The 24,177-nt window shown below is 41.7% G+C and overlaps 1 protein-coding gene and 3 non-coding genes across 6 annotated transcripts; all 4 read left to right on the top strand.

The window, feature by feature from the left end:
- On the top strand, positions 1-20,739 carry Kansl2 (KAT8 regulatory NSL complex subunit 2). 3 transcript variants are annotated; one of them, XM_090324989.1, is made up of 10 exons: positions 1-106; positions 686-944; positions 3,141-3,319; positions 3,648-3,762; positions 6,921-7,084; positions 7,194-7,360; positions 9,038-9,134; positions 13,277-13,530; positions 19,423-19,542; positions 20,025-20,739. In XM_090324989.1, the coding sequence occupies exons 2-10, from the start codon at positions 694-696 to the stop codon at positions 20,145-20,147; spliced, it is 1,470 nt and encodes a 489-aa protein (XP_090181115.1). In that variant the 5' UTR covers positions 1-106; positions 686-693; the 3' UTR covers positions 20,148-20,739. The 3 variants fall into 3 exon arrangements, with proteins under 3 accessions (XP_090181115.1, XP_090181124.1, XP_090181133.1); XM_090324998.1 differs by lacking the exon at positions 1-106 and adding an exon at positions 2,426-2,553 and having other exon boundaries at positions 857-944; XM_090325007.1 differs by lacking the exons at positions 1-106; positions 686-944; positions 3,648-3,762 and having other exon boundaries at positions 3,230-3,319.
- Positions 9,231-9,366, top strand: LOC150066772 (small nucleolar RNA SNORA2/SNORA34 family). Its single transcript, XR_016534654.1, has one exon. It is a non-coding gene; the product is annotated as a small nucleolar RNA SNORA2/SNORA34 family (small nucleolar RNA).
- On the top strand, positions 18,433-18,565 carry LOC150066771 (small nucleolar RNA SNORA2/SNORA34 family). The gene has a single exon (XR_016534656.1). It is a non-coding gene; the product is annotated as a small nucleolar RNA SNORA2/SNORA34 family (small nucleolar RNA).
- Positions 19,731-19,867, top strand: LOC150066770 (small nucleolar RNA SNORA2/SNORA34 family). Its single transcript, XR_016534655.1, has one exon. It is a non-coding gene; the product is annotated as a small nucleolar RNA SNORA2/SNORA34 family (small nucleolar RNA).
- Positions 20,740-24,177: the final 3,438 nt, after the last annotated feature.

The raw sequence follows: 24,177 nt of genomic DNA, 5'->3' as shown, positions 1-24,177 counted from the left end.
CAGCCAATCAGCAAGTGGGGGCGTGGAGAAGCGCAGGACTGAGTTTGGAGCGGCTGGCGGCGCTGCCAGACGAGGGCGAGCGGCGTGGCGCAGGACGGCTGCGGAGGTAAGATGGCGCTCTGCCTTCTGTTTGCCTTCGCGGTTAGCCTTGCTATTCGCTCTTTCTGTTCGATTAAGGAGGCTACCTTGACTCCTAACAGCTTCGGAGTCATTTGCCTTCCCTGTAGCTTCTCGGAAGCGAGGTTCTCTGGTGCCTGGAGTCCGCGGACAAAATGGCGCTTGGAAAGGGCGGGTAGGACTCAGCCGCGAGCTTTGAAGAGCGCTGGGACAAAGGCGGCGCCTGGGGCGCGGAGCGGGGCGGGGCGGCCCTGGGCGGGGCACTGGGGCCCGGGGCGGAGCCGGGTGCGGCGGACCTCGTGGTGCCGGCGTGCCGCTGCCTGCGGTTCCCGCAGACGGCGGGCAGCGTGGCTGGGGTCGTGGAGGCCCCGGCCTGGAGGGAGAACCGGTGTGTGTGTCGGGGTAGGGGGGGCACATTAGACACCAAGCTGGAGAGACCGGAGGGCGGTGGGGACTTGGGGATCCCGGTCCTGCGAGGCCTTGTGCTGCCTTTTAACGCGGATATGGTACGGTAGGAGTGTTCAGGAAGGATAAAAAGGGCATTTTGATCTTTCCTGTGACCCTACAGGTTTTGGTATGAACAGGATTCGAATTCACGTCTTACCAACCAATCGGGGAAGGATCACCCCAGTGCCCAGGTCTCAGGAGCCCCTGACTTGTTCATTCACTCATCGCCCATGCTCTCAACCTCGTCTGGAAGGCCAGGAATTTTGCATTAAACATATCCTTGAAGACAAGAATGCGCCTTTTAAACAGTGTAGTTACATATCGACGAAGAATGGAAAAAGATGTCCCAGTGCTGCTCCAAAGCCAGAGAAGAAAGATGGGTATATATGCCTGTTTTATCTGTTTAGTTCGTGTTTTAAGTTTTTAAAAAAATTTATTGGTTAATGCTGGGGATTGAACACAGCACTTCAGTGGCATAGTACAAGTTATGCCCTCCCCCCCCCAAAAAAAAAGCCTTTAATGAGTCTTAAGATGAGAGAGGAGATATATGTGACCCTGTGTATAGCTACTCTCAGTTTTATGTTCGTAATATTGGGATTGTGAAATATAGTCTGATGTGGGGTGAGCCCCAAACGTTAGAATGGTGATAAAATGATAGCTGAGTTGGAGTCATTTAGTCGTTTCTTTGTGTTTTTCCCTTTTCTGTAAAATGAAGAGAAATTGATGATTACTGATTTTTGTGCCCCCCCACCCTCCTCCCATCAGTGTTCTGGGGAGTAGAGCCTTGTTTGTTATGGAGCTCAGGCTCAGCTGAAACTCATAGTCCTTCCATCCTCAGCTGGGATTAAGGTCTGCACCACTCCTAGCTCTAAATTTTTTATTTGCTTATTTAGTCAGTGGTGGAGCTTGTACTCTGGATGGGGCACTTTCCTGAGCTCTTCAGCTCAAGGCTACCACTCTACCCTATCCCTTTGAGCCACAGCCCCACTTCTGGTTTTCTAGTGGTTAATTGGAGATAAGCGTCTCATGGACTTTAATGCACAGACTGGCTTTGAACTGAGATCCTCAGATCTCAGCCTCCTGAGTAGCTAGGATTACAAGCATGAGCCACTGCAACAGGCTCCAGCTCTCTTAATGTTGGGATACTTGGCTCTTGGCTGTCCATATACCCCTATTAAATAAAATGCAAAAGTTATAATAGGCTCATGCCTATAACTCTAGCTACTAAAGAGTCTGAGATCTGAGGGTCCTGGTTTAAAGCCTGACTCTGTAGGGAAGTCTGTAATACTCTTATTTCTAGTTAACCACCGAAAAGCAGGAAGTGGACCTGTGGCTCAAGTGGTAAGTGCTAGCCAGGAGCAAAAGTGGTAAGGGAGTGTCCAGGTCCTTAGTTCTAACTCCAGTATACACATAAAAAAATTGCTGGGAGTGTGGCTCAAGTGGAACATTGAGTTCAAACTCTACTGCTGAAAATATGCTGAATTTGATACTTGTGTATTCTTTTTTTTTTTTTTTTTTTCCAGTCCTGGGCTTAGACTCAGGGCCTGAGCACTGTCCTTGGGTTTATTTCTCAAGGCTAGAGCTCTACCACTTGAGCCACAGCACCACTTCTGGCTTTTTTTCTATGTATGTGGTACCCAGGAATTGAACCTGTGTCTTGGTGCATGCTAGGCAAGCACTCTATCATTAGGCCAAACTCCCGGCCCCGATACTTGTGTATTCTTTTGGAAGGGACTTCATAGCTTTCATCTTATATGGTTATCCATGGAGAGGCATGACTTTGCTGGATAATTTTGTATCTTTTAAAACCTTTGTACATCTACCCACCAATACTTAATTGATATAAAATATTATCTTCCAGGGCCAAGAGTGATCTAGTGGTAGTAGAATGCTTGCCTAGCAAGCACAAAGCCCTGGCTTTGATTCCTTGGTACCACATAACAAGGCAGAAAAGGCCAGAAGTGGTGCTGTGGCTCAAGAAAGCTCAAGGTCAGTTCGCAGGCCTTGAGTTTAAGCCCCAGGACTGGCAAAAATAAATAAAATGTTCCGGGGGGTGGAGGGGAGGGTAATGGGGACCAAGACATGTGAAAGGGTATCAATATATGTGAATTAATGCACCTTCTATCTGGAAAATATCATGTAACCCTTTTATTAATTACGATAAAAAATATAAAAAAATAAAATGTTCCTTCCAAGATAAGTTTTGAAAAATAGATTATGTAGTTGATTTGTGAGAGTGTGTCAACATTTTGCAGTGAAAATTTGATGGCAATAACATTGGTTAAGGTTGATTTCCATTAATAACATCAAATGCTGGCTGGAGTGTAGTATTTTCGTAAGAGGACTGCATTTGTGATACCTGAAATTTAAATTTCAGTAACAGACATTAAAAAACAACAACAACAAAACCAAAGGAATGATCTGGGGCCAGTTAACCTCTGACTCACTGGCCTTTTTGGGTGTGAATATAATAGTAATTTTAATTTTTTGAAAATGTTCTAAAAATCAGTGGTTATGAAAAATTACCAAACCCTTTCCATAGGGACCTATAAAATACGAATATTTTGTTTTCTTAGGGTGTCCTTCTGTGCTGAGCATGCCCGTAGGAATGCCCTAGCACTTCACGCTCAAATGAAGAAGACCAACCCTGGACCAGTGGGTGAGACACTTTTGTGTCAACTGAGCTCATATGCTAAGACAGAGTTAGGTTCTCAGACTCCAGAAAGTAGCCGAAGTGAAGCCAACCGAATACTGGGTAAGGATTTTCTTTCCTAAAGGAAATTTAATTTCCTGAGAAAACTTAATTTTGGTTCAGCACTGTGCTTTGACCATGTGGTAATGTTACTGCTAATTCATCAAGAACTTGGTCACAATTCTGGAATTGCCATGTTCATAAATCTTCTGAGTTTGAAGTAGTTTGCTTAGATTTATTTTTCTGAATTGTTGACCTTTTCCTTTGATAAAGTCCCTCTCCCCCTTCAAATTTTAAGGTTTTGGATTGATCTCTTAAGTAATTTAGTTTTGTGTTGTGGAGTTAAAAGAGGTGGGAAGTCTTAATGGCCGCTCTCCCTTCCTTGCCTCAGATGAAGACAGCTGGAGTGATGGGGACCAGGAACCCATTACTGTGGATCAGACATGGAGAGGTGACCCTGACAGTGAAGCTGATAGCATAGACAGTGATCAAGAAGATCCCCTAAAGTAAGTTGTAGCTCCACATAAGGCTTTTGAATATTAACTGTAGTTAGAATGTAGAATAGAGTGTGGCATGTTGCTAATAGTTGATAATTACCTAAGTGGGTTCAATATCATAGTTTATCATCTTGCTTCACTGCAAGGTTTGATTCTTTTCTGGAAGCCTTGTAACTTGGAAAAATGACTAAGCATTGAATCATATCTATCAGTGTAGAGGAGAAAATAGAACTTTGAACATGGATGTGGGAGGTGGGAAGAAAAAAGTTCAGACCATTAATGAAAAGAAAATACATGTGTAATAATAACAATTCTAACCCTCAGGAATAAAGAGGTGATTGTACTTAAGTGCTTATTGCAAAATTCCATATTTATGTTGGAGGTTTTCTTTTTTTTTTTTTGCCAGTCCTGGGGCTTGAACTCAGGGCCTGATGGGCTTTCTCAAGGCTAATGGTATGCCGCCTGAGCCATAGCACCACTTCTAGCTTTTTCTGTGTATGTGGTACTGAGGAATTGAACCCTGGTCTTTGGGCATGCTAGGTTAGCACTTCACCACTAGCCAAACTCCTGACCAATTTTTTTTTTTTTTTTAAAGGAAAGTGTTAAACAGTTAGCCTTGATTTTTGTGCCTAAGAAGGAAAAACTGACTTAGAAACTCAGGAATCTAAGTATATCTTACTTAGGTTTTACCCTTTATTTAGCTTGTGTGTGATCATCTTAGGAGGTATGGAAACATTAAAATGTTGGTACTATTCCAAAGTCTCTTAGGTCTCATGGTTTGGTGTAATTTTTTCTTTTGCCTGCTTATTTTTGTCCACTTTCTTTTGTCAGTTCAGGTCATGAACTGTAGAGAGTGAGGGATAATAGATTTCTAGAGCGAATTAATGGATTCCTTTATTATGCATGATTTGGGTGGCATTTGGGTTTGAACATAGGGCTTCGTGCTTATTAGATGAGCTACAACTCCTTTTTGCCTTTTATTGGGAAAGGTAGTATTAAGACTTGTACTTGGGCCTTACACATTATAGGTAAGTGCTCTATTTTCTTTTTTTCATTTTGTCATTTTTCCCTCTGGTCCTGGGGCTTGAACCCAGGGCCTGGGTACTATTTCTGTGCTTTTTTTTTTTTGCTTAAGAGTAGCACTTTACCTTTGAGCCACAACTCCACTTCTGGCTGTTTTGGTGGTTAATTGAGAGGAGTCTTACGGACTTTCCTGCCTTGGCTCGCTTTGAACCATGATCTTTAGGTCTCAATCTCTTGAGGAAATAGGACTACAAGTGAGCCACTAATGTCTGAAAAGGAGGAGTATTTTTTTTAATTAATTTTTTTTTTATTGTTACAAAGATGGTATACAGACCGGTTACAGTTATTTATAAAAGTTAGTAAAGTGTACATTTCAGGACCTGGGTGCTGTTTCTGAGCCTGATCTCTTTAAGGCTAGCACTTAACACTTGAGGCACAGCTCCACTTCCAAAGAGTCTCACAGATTTTCCTGTCCAGTCTGGCTTTGAACCATAACCCTCAGATCTACTGAGTAGCTAGGATTATAGCTGTGTACCACTGATGCCTGGCTCAAACTTGGTACCTGATGCTTTGCCTCATTGACTGGTGCTCTACCATCTGAGCCAGGCCTCTAAACCCTTAATTAAAATCTTAAGCTGTCTTGACACAGTGATTATTCCACAGTAAGTTATTAAATGAAGTAAAAATGCAGAATAGAGACAGTCTCACTGTCTAAAAAATAACATGTTTCACATCTTCAGTCCTTCATTTATATTATGCTTAAACATGGTGCAGCCTGGTACCAGTGACTTTGGCTTGTAATCCTAGCCGCTCAGGTGGCTAAAACCACCTGAGGAAGCCACTGGGGGCAGAGAAGCAGAAAAGTCTGTACGGTTCCATCTTTAATTAATCAGAAAACTGCTGGGTTGAAGGATTAGCTAAAGTATAGCCAAATAAGAACACAAGGCTTTGGGTTTGATCCCTGGTACTAGCAGTAAACTAAATAAAAACATTGCAAATAACTGGGAAAAATGACATATCCTGTTTTGTGAGATCATATTTTAGTAATGTTTCTTGGAGATTTTTTTCTTTCCTTCTTCCCTCTTTCCCTTTCCTCAGTGTCAGTCCTGTGTACCCGTCTTGAAGTCCATATTTAGCCTAGGCTTATAGGCTTATAGACCAGCACACCAGACTTTTTAAGAAAAACTGATATTGAGCCCCCCTCACTCCCTCAGTGCTAGTGCTTGAATGTGCTAGGAAGGTACTCTGAGCTACATCATAACCATACCCTTTTGAAAGTTTTGTTTCTTTTTGGTGCTTATGATTACCTTGCATGTGCTAAAGAAGTGTTTTCTCCTCTGAGCTGTACCCAAGCCATCTTTTGTTTTGTGCTGCCACTTGTGCTGGGTCTTGATCTTGCACCATGCTCTTCCATTTAGCTTTTTCCACTCACAACTGGCACTGTACCACACCTTCACTCCTGGCTTTTTAAAAAACTGGTAAAGAATCTCATATTTGCCATGTGAGGTATAATCCTAGCTACTCAGGAGGCTGAGATCTGAGGATCGCAGTTCAAAGCCAGCCTGGGCACTGAAGTCCATGAGACTCTTATCTCTAATAACTACCCAAGAACCAGAAGTGGCACTGTGGCACCAGGGGTAAGGTGGTAGTCTTGAGCTGAAGAGCTCAGGGACTGTGCCCAGGCCCAGAGTTCAAGCCCTACAACAGACCAAAGGAAAAAAAAAATCACAGATTTGACTGCCAGGCCTGGTTTTGAACTTCCAGCCTCAGATCTCAGCCCCCTGAGGAGCTAAGACATGATCTACCAGTGCCCCTTGTGTAGTAAAATGCTTTGTGTAGGTAGGTGCTCCTGTTTAATAAGGTGATTGTGTCAACACTGGCTACTATGTAAGTTAATAAACTTATTCTGACTTGTACCCTTTTTTACTTTAAAGTTTTTTGTTTTTTTTTTGCCAGTTCTAGGGCTTGAACTAGGCCTGTGCACTGTCCTTAGGCTTTCTCAAGGCCTTTCTCAAAACTTCTGGGTTTTTCTGTGTATGTGGTACCAAGGAATTAAATGTGGGTCTTTGTACATCACTAGGCCAAACTCCTGGTCCTGTTATTTTTTTTTTCTTATGCGTTGTTGAACACTTTATGTTTTCCAGACATGCTGGTGTCTACACAGCAGAAGAAGTGGCTCTGATTATGCGTGAGAAGCTAATTCGTTTGCAGTCTTTGTACATTGATCAGTTTAAACGACTTCAGCATCTGCTCAAAGAGAAGAAGCGCCGGTATTTACATAATCGCAAAGTGGAACATGACGCTCTAGGCAAGTGTTCTGTAATTGAGTATACCCATTTTATGGCTCAACACTTCCTGCTTATTTCCAAAGCATCTGGATGGGTGGTTGGATTCACTTGTGACTCTTGTAACTCTAGGTAGTAGTCTCCTGACTGGCCCAGAGGGACTTTTGGCCAAAGAACGAGAAAACTTAAAGCGATTAAAATGTCTTCGGCGATACCGTCAACGCTATGGAGTGGAAGCCCTGCTACATAGGCAGCTGAAGGAGCGCAGAATGCTGGCCACTGATGGTGCTGCCCAGCAGGTCATTTATTTACCTCTAAACACTATCCATTTCTGGCTGTGAAATCGGAGTTACAACTAGATTTGTAGTGAAAGCACTTCACTAGAGGTCTGGAGACTGGATTCTAGTTTCCCTGTCACTTATTGGCTAAACATGTGTGTGCACAGCTCAAAAGGTAGCACTGTATCACTTTGAGCCCCAGCACCATTTCCAGTTTTCTGGTAGTTAGTTGGAGATCACAGACTTTCCTTTCTGGGCTAGCTTCATACTGTGATCCTCAGATCTCAGTTCCCTGAGTTGCTAGGATTACAGGTGTTAGCCACCTGTCATGTTTTTAAAATGGGAAGACCCTTGGGGCTGGGAGTTTGGCCTGGTGGTAGAGTGTTTGCCTAGTATGCATGAAGACCTAGATTCAATTCCTCGGTACCACATACATAGAAAAAGCTGGAAGTGGTGGTGTGGCTCAAATAGTAGAGCCCTAGCCCGAGGAAAGTCCAAGGACAGTGCTCAGGTCCTGAGTTCTAGCCCCAGGACTGGCCAAAGGAGAAACAAAATGAGAAGATTCAGCTTGGGAAATGAATACCGTTTGGGGAGATAGAGGTTGAAGGACAAACAATAAACTGGGAGGAGAAATGTGTGCCTGTAATCCCAGCCATGTAGGAGGCATAGAAAAGAGATTCCTAGACTGAGGCTGGTCTCAGGAAACACACCACTATTGAACAAACAACTAAGGAATAAAGGACATGAACATAAAGAAAAGGCCTTGTGGTATCATCTGCCTAGCAAGCACAAGGTAAAGAATTCAAACACCATAAATGAGGGAAGGGAAAATTAATGGGCGTACTTGGGAGGATCAAGAGTTTAAGGTCTGCCTTAGCAAAGTTATCAAGACTTAGCAAAATCTTAAGAGGGGTGGGGGCATGCATGGCTCAAATAGTAAAGTTCTTGCCTATCATGTGGGAGGCTGTGTGTTCATTCCTAGTACCAAAAAGGTGGGAGAAGTAGGGAATAGTTTCCTATGTCTAATTCCAGCATTTGGGAGATCAAGCAGGAAGGTCATGAGTTTTGAGACTATCTTTGGCTCTATCATGAGACCTGAGGAGTGAATGTGAAAATGAGAGGAGATAGCCAGAAGAATAGAAATAATTGAGTGTGTGGATATAAGGTTGATACGAAGAAGAGTCAGGTTATTCTTATCTGTTTGTCGTGTGGCAGTATCTCATTTTTCTCGCCTCAAGTTGTGAGGCTTAAACTCTGGGCCTAGGCGCTGTCCTAAGCTCTTCAGCTCAAGGTTAGCCCTCTGCCACTTTGAGACACAGAGTCACTTCTGGTTTCTCTGGTTATTTGAAGATAAGAATCTCACAGACTTTTTGTACTCTGGCTGGCCTTGAGCCTTGATCCTCAAATCTCAACCTCCTGCGTAGCTAGGATTGTAGGTGTGAGCCACCTGGTGCTGGCAATCTCATTAACAGCTCAGTTTGTGAAGTTTCAGTTCTCCATCAATAGTGGGACACACAACTTACATCGTGGTAGCCAAGAAGGAAGTTGGCTCTCCTAATCTCCTTGTATAACAAGAGAAAGTAAAGTTATGAAACTTACGAATTTATTCCTGTGTTTCGTAGGTAAGTATTCTCATAATATACGATGAATGTTCTTTTGTGGATTCGTTGGTCAGTTTATCTGTTTTCTCCATTTTAGGCTCACACTACTCGTTCCAGTCAGAGGTGCTTGGCCTTTGTGGATGACGTTCGTTGCTCTAATCAGTCTCTTCCAATGACCAGACACTGCCTCACCCGTATCTTTTTAAATTGCCTGATGGGCACTGTTTTGCTAGTTAGAAGAGGGCTAGTGGGAATTTGCCAGTTGAGTTAATTGAAAGTCTTTGTTTCCTTTGGCCCTGAATCAAGGCCAGCAGTTTGCTGAAGCTGTTGGTTTCAAGCAGGAGCCTAAAGAAATGGCTTTCTTGGTCTGTTGGCCATTTCAAAACTTTGGAAATGAAATGGTTAATTCATTAGAAAGAAACAGTTACGCCTGTAAACCCAATACTCAGGCTGAGATTTGGAGGTCAGATTGGAATTCAGCTTACGTATAAAAGTTTGGGAGACTCCTATCTCCAAGTTAACCAGCAAAACTAGAAGCTGGACTGGAAGTGTGGCTCAAGTGGTAGAGTGTGCTAGGGGAATGTAGAAGAGCCTGAGTTCAAAACCTGAAAAGGAAACTAATAATAGAGTCGTAATAAATATGGGATAATACTTGATTTGTATTTTTTTCTTTTTTTAGTGGGGAGGTCGGTTGTGGGACTTGAACATTGGGCCTGGGCACTGTCCCTGAGCTCTTTAGCTTAAGGCTAGTGCTCTGTCACTTGAGCCACAATACCACTTCCTGATTTGTGGTCTTAATACTGGGATTCCAAAATAACTATGTAGTCATTATCCCCAGATTTCTCATTAGCTTTGTTCATTTGAGTTAAATAATGCTATCACTTTTATTACCAAAAAATTAAACTTCATTCATATGTGAAGCGAACTCTTCATAAGAATGAAATTTTACCACCCCCCTTTTAAATAATTTGAACCATTGTAATGTCTTGATATTGCTATAGGTCTGTATATTTACCACTGGGCTACAGAACTGTTTGTATTATTTGTTGAATTGCGTGCATGTGTGTCTGTCTGTCCCTGTCCCCCCCATCCCCTCCGTCCCCCCCCTCCCAAATGTGTGTCCCTGTGCCCAGGAGCTTGAACTCAGGGCTTAGGCATTGTCCCCGAGCTTTTTTTGCTCAAGGCTAGCACTCTCACTTGAGCCACAGCACTACTGGCCTTTTCTGTTTAATGTGGTACTGAAGAATCGAACTCAGGGCTTCATGCATGCTAGACACCCTACCAATGCTGCATTCCCAGTCCTGTTGAATCTTTTTTTTTTTTTTTTTTGCCAGTCCTGGGGCTTGAACTCAGGGCTTGAAGGCTTTCTCAAGACTAGAGCTCTGCCACTTGAGCCACAGCACCACTTCCAGCCTTTTCTATGTATGTGGTACCAAGGATTCGAACCTGGGTCTTTGTGCATGCTAGGCAAGCACTCTACCATTGTTCCTTTGTATTTACTGGGTGGTTTTTAGTTGAGCTAGGATTTGATGCAGGAAAAGCTAGTGTACAGATAGATACTGTTTTAGACATTTCATATAAGTTACTTTATTAGACTGTCAATGTTTTTAACAGCAAATTTGAAGGTGAAATGTATTTAAAAGGGGAAGTGTTTTTTTCTTTTTCTGTTCCTTTTTCACTCCATAGTTTGCTAAGTCACTTACCCTTCCTTAAGTCTGTACCCCAGAGAAAGATGCGACAGCCATTGATGACTGGATTGAAAGTGAAGGACCACACTCTAGTTGTAGGTCAACCATTCCATTTTTATCACTGTTGTCCCTATCTGAAAGGAAAGGGGGTGGAAGAAGATGGGGTCAAAGTTTGTCAGGTTAATACAGTATTAAATAAGAGACCGTTATGAAAGTCCTTTGAATTCATTGAAAAATATTTCACTGAGAAATTTAATTAGTAGATGAAAGTTTGAAGTATGACTTAAGTTTGTGTGACCCTGAGTACTTTAGTACTCCCCCCACCCATCTGAAAACAGGCCTGACTTTCTTATATGTTCTATATTAAGTTGATATACAGAGGGGTGTACAGTTATGTAAGTCAGGTAGAGTACATTTCTTTTTGTAAAGTTGTCCCTTCTCTCCCTCTTTCCCAGCATTCCCACCCATTCCTACCCACATGTTGTCAGATCATTTTCAACATAGTAACTAGTGAGTACCACTGCAGCATTTGTTCACCCCCCCCCCCAGGCTTCTTAAGACACATTAGATATTGTTAGAGAGTACAATTCTGTTCCCATTAGAGTGGTTAAGTGAATATTTACTTTATACTGTCTAGTGTTGATTGAGAGTAGCGGTTCTCACTTGGGGATTTTGGGTTCACCATTTGACAATGTTTGGAAAAGTTTTGGTTGTTTGTAACTTAGAATTGGGAAGTAAAGTTTTCCTAATGGCTGCTGGATAAAAGGCTAAAGGATGTTGGGAAACATTTTATATACATTTTAAAAGAAGCTCACAGGTCAGTAATGTTGCATTTGTGAAACTCTGCTTTTTAAGAGTTAAGCAGTTTCCCAGTAGGCTTATTTAAGATTTACTTGGTATAAAAAGATAGTATGCATTTTTTTCATATTTTTTTATTGTAATTAATAGAAGGGTTATATTCACCAGATAGAAGGTACATTACTTCACAAACATTGATACCCTTTCTCATGTCTTGTTTCCCATTTCCCTCCCCCCAGTATGTATTAGTTTTTGAAAAATTTTGCTGAGTTGAAAATTTAAAGGAAGGTTATATTGACTGGTTAAGAATATGTTCAACTTTGGGCTGGGAATTTGGCCTAGTGGTAGAGTGTTTCCCTAGCATGTACCAATACTTAGGTTCGATTCCTCGGTACCACATACAGAAAAAAAGCCAGAAATAGTACTGTGGCTCAAGTGGTAGCATTCTAGTCCAAGGACAGTGCTGAGGCCCTGAGTTCAAGGCCCAGGACTGGCCAAAACCAAAAAAAGTTTAACTCTAAAATGTTTCTTATTAATGTAAGGGAAATCATTTATCATCTTAAAAAGTGTTACATTTGAATAAAATGTATTTTGTCATTGAGGCACCAGTAGCTCATATCTATAATTGTAGCGACTCAGGAGGCTGAGATTTGAGCTTGAAACTAGCCTGGACTTCTGCAGGAAAGTCCTGTGAAATTTGGAAGTGGAGTTGTGGCTCGAGTGGTGGAGTGTTAGCCCTGAATACAAAAGCTTGGGGACAGTATCCGCAAACCAAATTAAAGCCCCTCAGGACTACAAAAAATGATATTTTGTAAGGTAGCTTGAAGTTACATTGTCTATAATTATTTCAATTTTGAGTTATTCTGTAGGACTTCTTTGCCAACTTTGAAGTAGTGCTTTTTTGTGTCTGCTCTTAGCAAAAGTTGTTATCAATCTCTTGAGTACTTCCAGAGTGCAGCTTTCCAGGGCATTTTTTTTTTTTTTTTGCCAGTCTTAAGCTTGAGCTCAAGCACTGTCCTTGGACTTGCTCAAGGCTAGAGCTCTACCACTTGAGCCTCAGCACCACTTCCAGCTTTTTTTTTTCTACGTATGTGGTACCGAGGAATCGAGCCCCGGTCTTGATGCATGCTAGGCAAGCACTCTACCACTAGGCCAAACTCCCGGCCCTTTCCAGGGCTTTTATAAGTGAAATTATCTTTTTGTTTTCTTTGGGATCATACCTATATCCTATATTTTTGCCCTCCTAAGACAGACAAGCCTAGAGAATCTTTTATTTTCCTATCAGGATGATATCTAGTGCATACCTTTTTTTTTTTTTTTTAAACAGTCCTGGGTCTGGACTCTGTCCTTGGGCTTTCTAAAACCTAGTGCTCTACCAATTGAGCCACAGAACCACTTCTGGCCTTTTCTGTGCATGTGATAACTGAGGAATAGAACTCCTGTGAGCTTGCCTTTAGACCATGATTCCTGCCCCCTAGTGCCTGTCTTTTTACCTGAGTATTGTAGTCCTTTAAAAGAATGTATCATCTTACTAGAAACAAAGTATAAGTTTTTTTTTTTTTTTTTTTTTTTAAATAAGGCTACTTAACAGTAGAAACTACATTGTACCTCCAAATTACTGGTTGAGGACTGGTTTTAAGTTGCTGATAGAGCTAGAATTAAAAGTAGGGAATGACACTCATTTTGAAGGGTAATTTTAAGAACTGATGACTACATTTGGTTTTCCACATCAGATGTAGTTTTAATGATCTCTATAATTCATACTTTGAGGTTAACATGATGGACAGTTCTATTGTATTTTGTACCTCCAATAGATCCTGTTTTTATTTCCCTTGACAGTTTTTCTACAGATATTTGTCAGGACACAAATCAGGTTCTCTTCAAATGCTGCCAGGGATCTGAGGAGGTGCCTTGCAACAAGCCAGTTCCTGTAAGCCTCTCTGAGGATCCCTGCTGTCCCCTGCATTTCCAGTTGCCTCCTCAGATGTATAAGCCCCAACAGGTACTGTCCGTGTCACACGATCTGGAAGCCGGCCCCATGGATCTGTACTTGAGTGCTGCTGAGCTTCAGCCCACTGAGAATTTACCACTGGAATTCAGTGATGTAAGTTAGAGAAGCTCTGCTCTGATTGAGCCAAGCCCCTGTTTATTAATGGTTAGAGTAGTTTTAGTTGTCTGTGTTCAGAATTGATAGGAATTTTTGGAGTGATAATGTATTGCTTTATTTGTTAGCGTATTCCTTTAGACTCTGTTCTCACTTATTTTTTTTTTCTTCTTTGACACACTGTCTTGTGTTAAATGTCCTGACAGTATTTTACTGTGTAGCTACCATGCCTGGCCTCATTTTTTACTTTGTTTCTGATACAAATTCACATGTTCTAAACTTAGCTGGAAACACACTATAAACTTCAATACTATTTTTAAAATTTAGCATACAGTATTCAACAATTTACAACCATCATCACTTATCTACTTTTAGAATGTTTCATCACCTCCAAAAGAAACTCAATACCTAGTAACAGTTATGTCTTACTTGGCCCTTTCCTGTCAACTATGGGTGTACTTTCTTATCTATAAATTTGCTACCCAGGATGTTTCCACTTTTTAGTTGATATTTTGTTACTGAGTTAATACATTCTAGATACTGGTTTTTACTAGATACATGTCTTTACAGCTAGTTTGGCCTAGCCTGTTCATTTTTTTTTTATTAACATTGATTTTTACATCATATGCCTGTTCATTTTTCATATTGACAAGAGTTGAAAGTTATAATTTTAAACAACTCTTAAGAGTTTTTCTTTTTTTTTTGGTGGGTTATGGGGCTTGAATTCTTGGGCCCTGGCACTGCCTACCTCCCTACCACTTGAGCCACAGCCCCACTTTCTGTTTTCTAGTGGTTAATTGGACATAAGTCTCACATTCTTTAGTGCCAGGGCTGGCTAGAGTTATAGGCACAAACTAGCACGCCTGGCAAGTTTTTCTTTTCTTTTTTTTTTTTTGTGGGTCATGGGGATTGAACTCTGCCTGAGGGCTGTCCCTGAGCTCTTCAGCTCCAGGCTACTGCCCTACCCTTGAGCCCAGCCCCACTTCCTATTTTCTAGAGGTTAGTTGGAGATAAGAGTCTCTGGTTGGGCGGGGAGTTTGGCCTAGTGGTATAGTGGTTGCCTAGTATGCAGGAAGACCTGGGTTCAATTCCTTGGTACCACATGCATAGAAAGAAGCTGGAAGTGGTGCTGAGGCTCAAGTGGTGGAGCTCTAGCCTTGAGAAAGTCCAAGGACAGTGCTCAGGCCCTGAGCTCAAGCCCAGGACTGGCAAAAAACAAACAACAACAAAAAACCACCCACAAGTCTCGGGTCCTTTTGTTCCTGGACTGGCTTTGAACCTTGATCCTCAGATCTCATCCTCTTGAGTAGCTAAGATTACTGGTGTGAGTTTTTCATTTTAAGTATAACTATCATATCTAACTTTTGTCTTATCAGACTTTGTTTTTTGTCCTTAAATATTTGCAGTTTTAGTAGACTTAGTGCAGTATAGGGCATAGATCCTGGTTTACATTTCTGCAGTATGACTTGTTTCTACACCTTGTTTCAATGAAAGTTCAACAGATAAAACGTATTTGGTTTATTAAAATAAAAATTTGCCATTTTATAAAATGAGAACTCTAACGTGGCAACTTGATCAGCTTGTGCAGATCATCTGTGTTTCAGGTGAGCTGAGCATCCATCCTGATCTGCCTGGGGCTTCTGGATCTTTCCTATGAATAAAACTTTCCATTTTGGGCATTTAAAGGGATATACTATTAGGGACATTTATGTGCAAGGTTTTAACGTGAACATATTTCAATCCTCCATTTCCTTTTGTGTGTATTTAGAAGTGAATTTTTAAAAAAATTTGAAGTTGTATAGAAGTTAACTTTTGGTATCCAAACTTGTGTGTTGGCCTGTAGTGAAGCTTTTGCAGATTGTGTCCCCACAAAAAAGGACTTTAAATTTGACCACGCACTGTTACAGTTTTGATATATTACATTTTCTTTTGTGAACTGACTAAACAAACTTATCCCTTAAAATATTTAAAGAGTAATTGGGCATGGTAGTTCCCGCCTATAATCCTAGCTACTCAGGAAGCTGACATCTGAGGATAGCAGTTCAAAGCCCACCCCGGCACTAAAAGTCCATGAGACTCATCTCAGTCAACTGCCAGAAAAGTAGAAGTAGCAAGGAGCAGAGCACTAGCCTTGAGGTAAAGAGCTCAGTGACAGTGCCCAGCCCCAGAGTTCAAATCCCACAACAGGACAAAAAAAAATTGAAAATTCCCATTGTCTCAGATAAGTCCTACTTGTATGGGTTTTTCAAAGAATATATGAGAAGTAGGTTTGTTTTGAGCCTCTTAAAAGTTCTGTTTTGGGGGGCTGGGAGCTTAGCCTAGTAGTAGAATGCTCATCTAGCATGCATGAAGCTTTGGGTTCCATTCCTTGGTACCACATACAGAAAAAGCTGGAAGTGGTGCTGTGGCTCAAGAGATAGAGCACTAGCCTTGAGCAAAATGTGTCCAGGGACAGTGCCCAGGCCCTGCAAGCCCCAGTACTGGCAAAAAGAAAAAAAGACTAAAAGTTCTGCTTTTGTTTACTATTTCATGAATATACTGTTTTAAAATTTTACTTAGTAGAATACCCTGGTTATGTGCTTCTGGTTCACATCTGTAATCCTAGCCAGAATCCTAATTCAGAAGGCTGAGCTCTAAGGGTGGAGCTTGGAGCCACCCCTCCCAGGGAAAGCCCATAGAACTCTTACCTCCAATAGGCTACCAGAAAACTGCACTTGGTACTGTGGCTCAAAGTAGTAGAGCACTAGCCTTGAAAAAGGGCTCAGGAAGACAGCACCCCAGGCACTGATTTCAAGCCCCATGACTGACAAAAAAAAAAAAAAAGAGTAAGCCTGCCCGTGGCTCATACCTGAACTCAGGAGGCTGAGATCTAAGAACCAGAGTTCAAAGCCAGTTTGGGCAAGAAAGTCTGTAAGACTCCTATTTCCATTAACTATTAGATAACTGGAAGTAGTATTGTGACCCAAAGTGGCAGTGTGCTAACCTTGAGCTGAAGAGCTCAAGGACAGCATCAAGGCTGCTCAGTTCAATTCCCACAACTGACCAAAAAAAAAAGTATAATTTTGTTCTTAAATCTTTGAGGGTAAAAATTCTCCAGAAAGTATTGAAACAAAGTCCAATTTAGTTTTTATCTTCCCATAAAATTCTGGAAATACTAGCATAAAGAGGTCTTTTTTATTTTTGCCAGTCCTGGGGACTGAACTCAGAGCCTGAGCACTATCCTTGGACTTCCCTCAAGATTAATGCTCTACCATTTAAACCACAACACCAGTTCTGGCTTTTCTAAATATGTGGTACCATGGAATCGAACTCGGGTGTTCATGTATGCTAGGCAAGCACTCTACCACTAGGCCAAATTCCCGGCCCCTACTAGCATAAAGTTTTGTTAGAGAAATAACACCTGAAGTAAGTGAATTTAAATTAACACTATCTCTGTTATCATTTCTGTGATTTGTCAATGCTAACTGCTGGTACTTGTGGGAAGATCCAAGTATCAGATACTAAAGTAGCTTTTATTCTGGATCTTATTTGCCTGTTTTTTAGCAGTAGTTATTATAGCTATTTGATTTTTCATTCTCTAGGAGTGTGGTTTTTTGAGATGAGAACAAAACATGGATTCTGTCATTGTATTGTAATTAGTTTAAGTTTTTAAATTTATTATAATAGCTTGTTCTTGTCTGGGGTCTTGAACTTGGCCTGGGTGCTGTCTCTGAGCTTCTATGCTCAAAACTAACACTCTGCCACTTGAGCCACAGCTTCACTTTTGGCTTTTTGTTGGTTAACTGCTTGGATTGGCTTTGAACCATGATCCTTAGATCTTGACTTATTTAGTAGCTAGGATTACAGGTGTGAACCACTATCACTAGGCTGTAATAGGCATTTTCACTGGTCTTTTTTTTTTCTCTTTGGGGAGAAAATCCTATCCTAATCCTATCTTGTAATGTCACTAATTGTGCCTGAGCTGGCCTTCGACTTTTGCCTTTACCTCCTCAGTAGCTAGGATTACAGGTGTGTACCACCACACCTGATCTTTACTGACTCCTTAAAAAAATTGACAGAATTGTGTATTTTATTCCAAGTGCTTAGATTATAATAAGTATGTACCACTGCAGCCTGTTTTAATTTTTTTTTTTTTTTTTTTTTTTTTGCCAGTCCTGGGCTTGAGCTCAGGGCCTGAGCACTGTCCTTGGACTTTCTCAAGGCTGGAGCTCTACCACTTGAGCCTCAGCACCACTTCCGGCTTTTTTCTATGTATGTGGTACCGAGGAATCGAACCCAGGTCTTCATGCATGCTAGGCAAGCACTTTAACCACTAGGCCAAACTCCCGGCCCAGCCTGTTTTAAATTTTTTTTTTTTTTGCTAGTATTAGGATTTGTAAGTATAGGCCTGTTGCTTGCTCAGCTTGTTTGCTTGACTTACACTGTACTACTTGTACCATGCCACCAGCCTTTGTTGTTGTTATTTTGGAGATGGAGTTTAAAGGACATTTCTGTTTCTGTTGGCTTTGGACTTTTAAGTCCTCTGGGTCTCATCTCCTTGTAGTTAGGTTCACAGGCATGTGCCACCAATATACGTTTCTGATTACCTTTATTTCAAGCTTTAATCAGGACTACACATTGTATACTTATTTGAAAGCATAGACTAAGCTCATGAAGCTAGATTGTTAGAAATAGTTTTGATGAAGTAGACTTTGCACAAGAGAATCAAAAACATTTTTTGAGGAATGGGAGTTTGGCTAGTCGTAGAGTGCTTGCCTAGCACACATGAAGACGTAAATTCGATTCCTAAACAAAAAAACCCCAAAACACAAATACAAAACATTTTTTGATAAGGCAAGTTTAACACTACCCTTATCAGTGCTGTGAAAATTAGGTTGTGTTGCTCCAGCTTTTGCAAAGTCTTAGGCCCTGAATCAAGACCAATGCTTGTTGTAGCTACTGGTTTCAAACAGGAGCCAAGAGTAATTCCTTTCTTTGGTCTGTCGGCTGTTCATTGTTGCAGTGAGAACGGCCCATTCGTTGGGAAGAAACATAATCTAGAATGAATGTATATTATCTTCTCCCCTTAGATAGAGCAATTGAAATGTTATGTTTAAGAACCAGAGATTTATTCTAGGGGAAAAAATAAAAACCCAAAACAATATATCCTAACTATTCATAGGAACTTTAGAGGGTTTTGGTCCCCCGCCACCCCCCACTCTTTTTTACTCATTAGCTTTTGTTGCTTGGATATTGGTTGAACAATCTCATTTCGGTTTCATGTAATGAAATCAACACTTCAGTTACATTAAATATCCTTAATAGATTCATCATAAGTAAACTTATATGTTGCCTACAATTAGCCTCAGAAGGATTATTTTTTTTCTCAAAAAAAAGTTTATTGTGGTTAAAAAGTATGTAACAGTAAAATATGTAACAGAATTTACTGTTTTAGCCAGTTGTAAGTGGACAGCTCCTTGGTATTAAAAATATTCAATGTTCTTTAACTCATTGTCTTTTTTTTTTGGTGGGTCTTGGGGCTTGAACTTGGCCTGGACGCTCTTCAGCTCAAGGCTACCACCTACCCTTGAGCCAAGCCCCACTTCCCAGTTTTCTAGAAGTTAATTGGAGATAAGAGTCTCAGGTCCTTTTGTGCCCCAGCTGGCTTTGAACCTTGATCCTCAATTTCAGCCTCTGAGGAGCTAGGATTACAGGTGTGAGCCACTACTCCCGTCCTCATTGTCTTTTATAATTAGTCTAGGAACTATTCTTGGCACTTTTGGATCTTGTCATTTGTTGAATGCTTTGATAGGCTAGGGTAACGGAGGGAATGAGAGGCCCGTGGTTGTTGAATAATGAGCTTATTGGTTGTCTTCATGTTGCTAATGACAGGCTTTCCCCTTTCTTTTCTAGGACTTGGATGTCGTGGGTGATGGTATGCAATGTCCTCCATCGCCTTTGCTTTTTGACCCTTCACTCACCCTTGAAGATCATTCAATCAAAGAAATTGCTGAAGGCCCTGTGGATATCTTGGCAAGTGCAGATCCCAGCTAGACTTCCCTCCTTTAGCAATCTAATTAGACACGTGGGCCCATCTGGAGAATTAGGATAGGACATAGACTTATTTCAATGAAATGTGGAGATCCAAGAGTCTGTTAAGAGTCACTTAATACCATGTTCACCGTAAATGTTGATTGCTCTACTCAGAGGGCAGGATGCTAGTGGCCCTCACTGAAGACCAGCAGTCATGTGATAGCTGTTGGTTTCAAGCAGAGGCCTAAAGGATTGTCTTCCTCTGGTTTGTTGGCTGTTCTGGAACCTCAGTGGAGAATGGCTATTTGATTCGGAAGTAACAATCCCTTCTAGGAGAGCTTCAGAAATGACTTCTGATTCTGGATGGTTGGGTCTCTGCTGTCTTGGTCTTGTTGTGGTTATAACTGGGCACTGATGAGTTAGATTCATGCCTCAGGCCACAGTGAATGAAGTTTTAACAGAATGCCTTTGTTTTTTAATAGGGCCAAATGCCAGTGGCCAAAGATGGGTGCAGATCCCAGGGATCTCGAAATTCTGAGAAAGTTTGTGTGCCGCTGCCTCAAAGTGGATTGGCTACTGCAAATGGGAAACCAGAACCCACTTGACAGCTTGTTCTGGGAGCCATGGTGGATTGAATTTCCCATTCTTCAGACAAGTATCTATTCACTTCTCACTAAACAAGGACAACCCAGGCCACATTGTTTTCCTAGTGGTTGTAGAGTTCAATAACTAAACAAGAAAACCAGATTTGGGGGAATGGACCAATAGTATTTTAAAAGTTAAAGATTTCTTCATAAGAAAGAGGTATTAATGCTTGTCTGGAGTTGAATGAACATTTGGGACTATCTTCAGGAAGAGAGATCCTTATAATGGGGTTTCCTGTTATGAGCAGGAGTGCACGTAGATGACTCGGTGGTGCTGTGTTTATGAATGGTGCCCTTGAGATTTTGGGGGCTTCTAGGATCTGGTTATCTCTTACCTAAAGGCCTGTACTTCAGCCTTTCCTTACCTTCACTTTCATGTAACTGTGCCATTAGAACCCCTTTCCCAAGTGTACCCGGCTTTATGAGAGAAGCCCACAGAACTGGGCATAAACCATCTTCTAACTTAGGCAAATTCCTGTTTGGCTATCCTATGTAAAATATAGTAAGAAGTTATTGTATATAGTTTCTATTAAATGTTAAAATGTTATGAAAATGTAACGCTTTTGCCTAAATTGAATGCCTGATTTGTATTTGTTTCTTATTTTGGGGAGGCTTGGGAACCACTTCTGATGGGAAAGGAAAACAAGACAAATAATATTCTTTTACTCCAGACAAATTTTCAAGGAGCTCATTTTGTGTTGGATAAGGTAAAAACCTGGAAGAAGTAAATGAAAAGAGATGAGACTTGCTTATTAAAGCCAAGTAGTTGCAAATATCTTTTTTTTTGTTCTTTTAAGATAGTAGATGTTTATTGCTATCAATCAGGAAATATCTAGGCGTTTGATTACCACAATAAAGTAATAGTTTGCTCAAGGACATTGCTCAGGCCCTGAGCAATGGGCATTGGGCAGGCCCCAGGACTGCCCCCCCCCCCAAAAAAAAAAAAAAAACTCAGTAGAGATGCAGGAAGAAGACTGGTCTTCATAAATACTAGTCCAGTACTAATTTTTATAAGACACAGTTTCATGGCATTGAAGAAAAGATTTGTTAGGCTTCGTGTGTGTGTGTGTATAAATGTAAGTATGTGCACAAACCTATCTGTCCTAGGGCTTGGACTCAGTCCTGGGTCCTTGTTCCTGAGCTTTTTCATGCTCAAAGCTAATGCTCCACCACTTGAGCTACAGCTCCACTTGCTGAAGGAAGCATGTGTAAAGTGTTCACATGGATGTGAAGATGTATTTCTGGTGAAGTTGTCTGTGAGGGCTGTGGGAGTACCTGCTCAGAACTTCCCCCGTCTTTGGATAAGATAAAACCAAATGGTCAAAAGTTACTTTGAGCTTTGTTCTAATTAAACTGAGGAGGCCATTTCAGATAAGTTTTGCAATAATACTCTACAGTTTGGTTTCCATTGCTTTTTTTTTTGTTACTGTATTTTGCCACAAGAACAAATGGGATTTGGTTGTTGGTCAGTGTCTTGATTGCTACGGGTCTGTGGTGAGGCAGAGATTGGTGGGAGGGGACAGGAGCGTGGGGAAATAGCCAGCCATAGGCACTTCTTGCCCGGCTTTTTAGCTCACAGTAGGCACGCTGACACTTGAGCGACAACTCTACTTTTGGATTAATTGGCTGGTGAATTGGAGAGAAGAGAGTAGTCTGCCTAGGTGGACCCTCAATCCTCAGTCCCCTAAGTTAGGGTTAGTCGTGGGAGCCACTGGTAAGTCTCTGATAGCTATATACATATAACAATCTCAAAATCAGTTGTTGAAATAAAGTTTTAGTACTAGTGGGATGTCACACACTTCCTCCAACCTGACTTGACTTTCTATTTTTCACTTCTTCCCAGTAGTGTCATCAAAAGAATCCATGAATGGGCGAGTCCATTGATTCGGTTAAACCTCATGTTCTGGTATTTTTTTAATTTTTTGCCAGTCCTGGGGCTTGAACTTGGCCTGAGCACTGTCCTTGGGCTTTCTCAAGGATAGCGCTCTACCACTTGAGCCGCTGCACTACTTCCAGCTTTTTCTATGTATGTGGTACCAAGGGCTTGAAGTCAGGGCCTGAGCACTGTCCTTGGGCTTTCTCAAGGCTAGACCTCTACCACTTGATCCACAGCACCACTTCTGGCTTTTTTCTATGTATGTGGTACTGAGGAATTGAACTGGGATCTTCGTGCATGCTAGGCAAGCACTCTACCACTAGGCCAAACTTCCAGCCTTTTTTTTTGTTTGTTTTTGTTTTAATATCGTAGCTTTTTCTTTCCCCCTTTTTTTTTTCTTGTCAAATCTGATGCTCTGCCACTTGACGCATAGCTCCAGTTCAGGCTTTTTGCTGGTTAATTGGAGAAGAGAGAGTCTCTTGGACTTTCTGCCTTGGTGGCTACCATCAACTGGAAACCAAACCTTTAACACGTAAAACCTTTGGATGTCATTTAGTATCCAAGACAACACAGGCTCATTAGCATTTTTTGAGAGTCCAGAGAATATGTACTCAGTACCCTAGAAATTCTGTTGTTGCTTGGTGCCAGTGGTCCACTCTTGATTCTAGCTAATTGGGTGCCTGAGATCTGAGGACCCCAGTTTGAAGTCAGCTTGTACTGACAAATCCAAGAGATGTGTCTCCAATTAGCCAGTAAAAAGCCAGGGTCTCAGACCAGGAGTTTGGCCTAATGACAGAGTGCTTGCCTAGCATGCACCCAGGTTCCATTCCTGAGCACCACGAATGTAGAAAAAGCAGGAAGTGGTGGTATGGATCGAGTGATAGAGCTCTAACCTTCAGAAAGTCCAAGGACAGTGCTCAGACCCTGACCTCAAGCCCCAGGACCGGGCGTGTGTGGGTGTGGAGGGGAAGCCAGTGGGTGGCTCATGTCTGTAATCCTAGCTACTAGGAGGCTGAGATCTGAGGATCACAGTTCAAAGCCAGCCTGGGCACTGAAGACTGAGAGACTTATCTCCAGTTAACCACTAGAAAATCAGAAGTGGCACTGTGACTCAAGGGGTAGGGCAGTAGCCTTGAGCTGAAAAGCTCAGGGACAATACCCAGACTGAGTTGAAGCCCCACGACTTGACAAAAAAAAGCCAGGGCCTGTAGGGGCCTAGTGGTAGAGTACTTGCCTAGCATGCATAAAGACCTGAGTCTGATTCCTTAGCACCACATACATAGAAAAAGCTTGAAGTGGTGCTGTAACTCAAGTGGTAGAGCTCTAGCCTTGAAAAAGTCCAAGGACAGCACTCAGGTCCTGAAGTCAAGGCCCAAGACTGGTTAAAAAAAAATCATTATTAAGGCCAGATGTTTGGCATAGTGGTAGAGTGCTTATCTAGCATGCATGAAGACCAGGGTTCCATTCCTTGGTACCACATACATAGAACAAGCTGGAAGTGGTACTGTGGCTCAACTGGTAGAGCTCTAACCTTGAGGAAAGCCCAAGGACAGTGCTCAGGCCCTGAGTTCAAAAAAAAAAAAAAAGATGCTGTGGCTCAAGTGGTAGAGCTCTAGCCTTGAAAAAGCCCAAGGATAGCACTCAGTCCTGAGTTCAAGCCCCAAGACTAGCAAAAAAAAAAAAAAAAAAAACAAGCCAGAAGTAAAGGTGTAGCTCAAGTGGCAGCATGTTAGCCTTGAGGGAAAAAGCCAAGCAATAACACCAGGTTCTTAAAGCCCAGTTCTGGCACATGCACGGGCATAAACTGGGGCTTCAACACAGGACCTTAGATTCTTGCTCAGCTTTGCTCACAGCTGGCACTCTACTACCATTTGAGCTACAACTTTATTTTTGATTTTTTTGGCTGATGAATTGGAGAGGAGATTAGTCTGCCTAGGTGGACCTTCAATCCTCAGTCTCTAAATAGGATTATGGGTGTGAGCCACTGGTGTCTGGTGAGATAAGTCTCTGGTAGCTATGTAAGTGTAACAATCTCAAAGCTGTTGAAATAAAGTTGTAGCACTAGTTGGATGTCACTGACTTATTTTTGTCAGTCCTGGGCATGAGCTCAGGGCC

This window comes from Megascapheus bottae, chromosome 2 (assembly GCF_031878675.1).
Source record: "Megascapheus bottae isolate mThoBot1 chromosome 2, mThoBot2.hap1, whole genome shotgun sequence".
In the NCBI taxonomy this organism is placed as follows: Eukaryota; Metazoa; Chordata; class Mammalia; order Rodentia; family Geomyidae; genus Megascapheus; species Megascapheus bottae.
Note: the sequence above shows the minus strand (reverse complement) of the source record. Positions and strands in the feature narration are given on the sequence as shown.

Excerpts from the sequence above, each read along its gene's own strand:
- Kansl2 (XM_090324989.1), top strand. The coding sequence starts at position 694 with ATGAACAGGATTCGAATTCACGTCTTACCAACCAATCGGGGAAGGATC. Across the intron at positions 7,085-7,193 it reads AGTGGAACATGACGCTCTAG|GTAGTAGTCTCCTGACTGGC; the intron begins GCAAGTGTTCTG and ends TTGTAACTCTAG. Across the intron at positions 7,361-9,037 it reads CTGATGGTGCTGCCCAGCAG|GCTCACACTACTCGTTCCAG; the intron begins GTCATTTATTTA and ends TCTCCATTTTAG.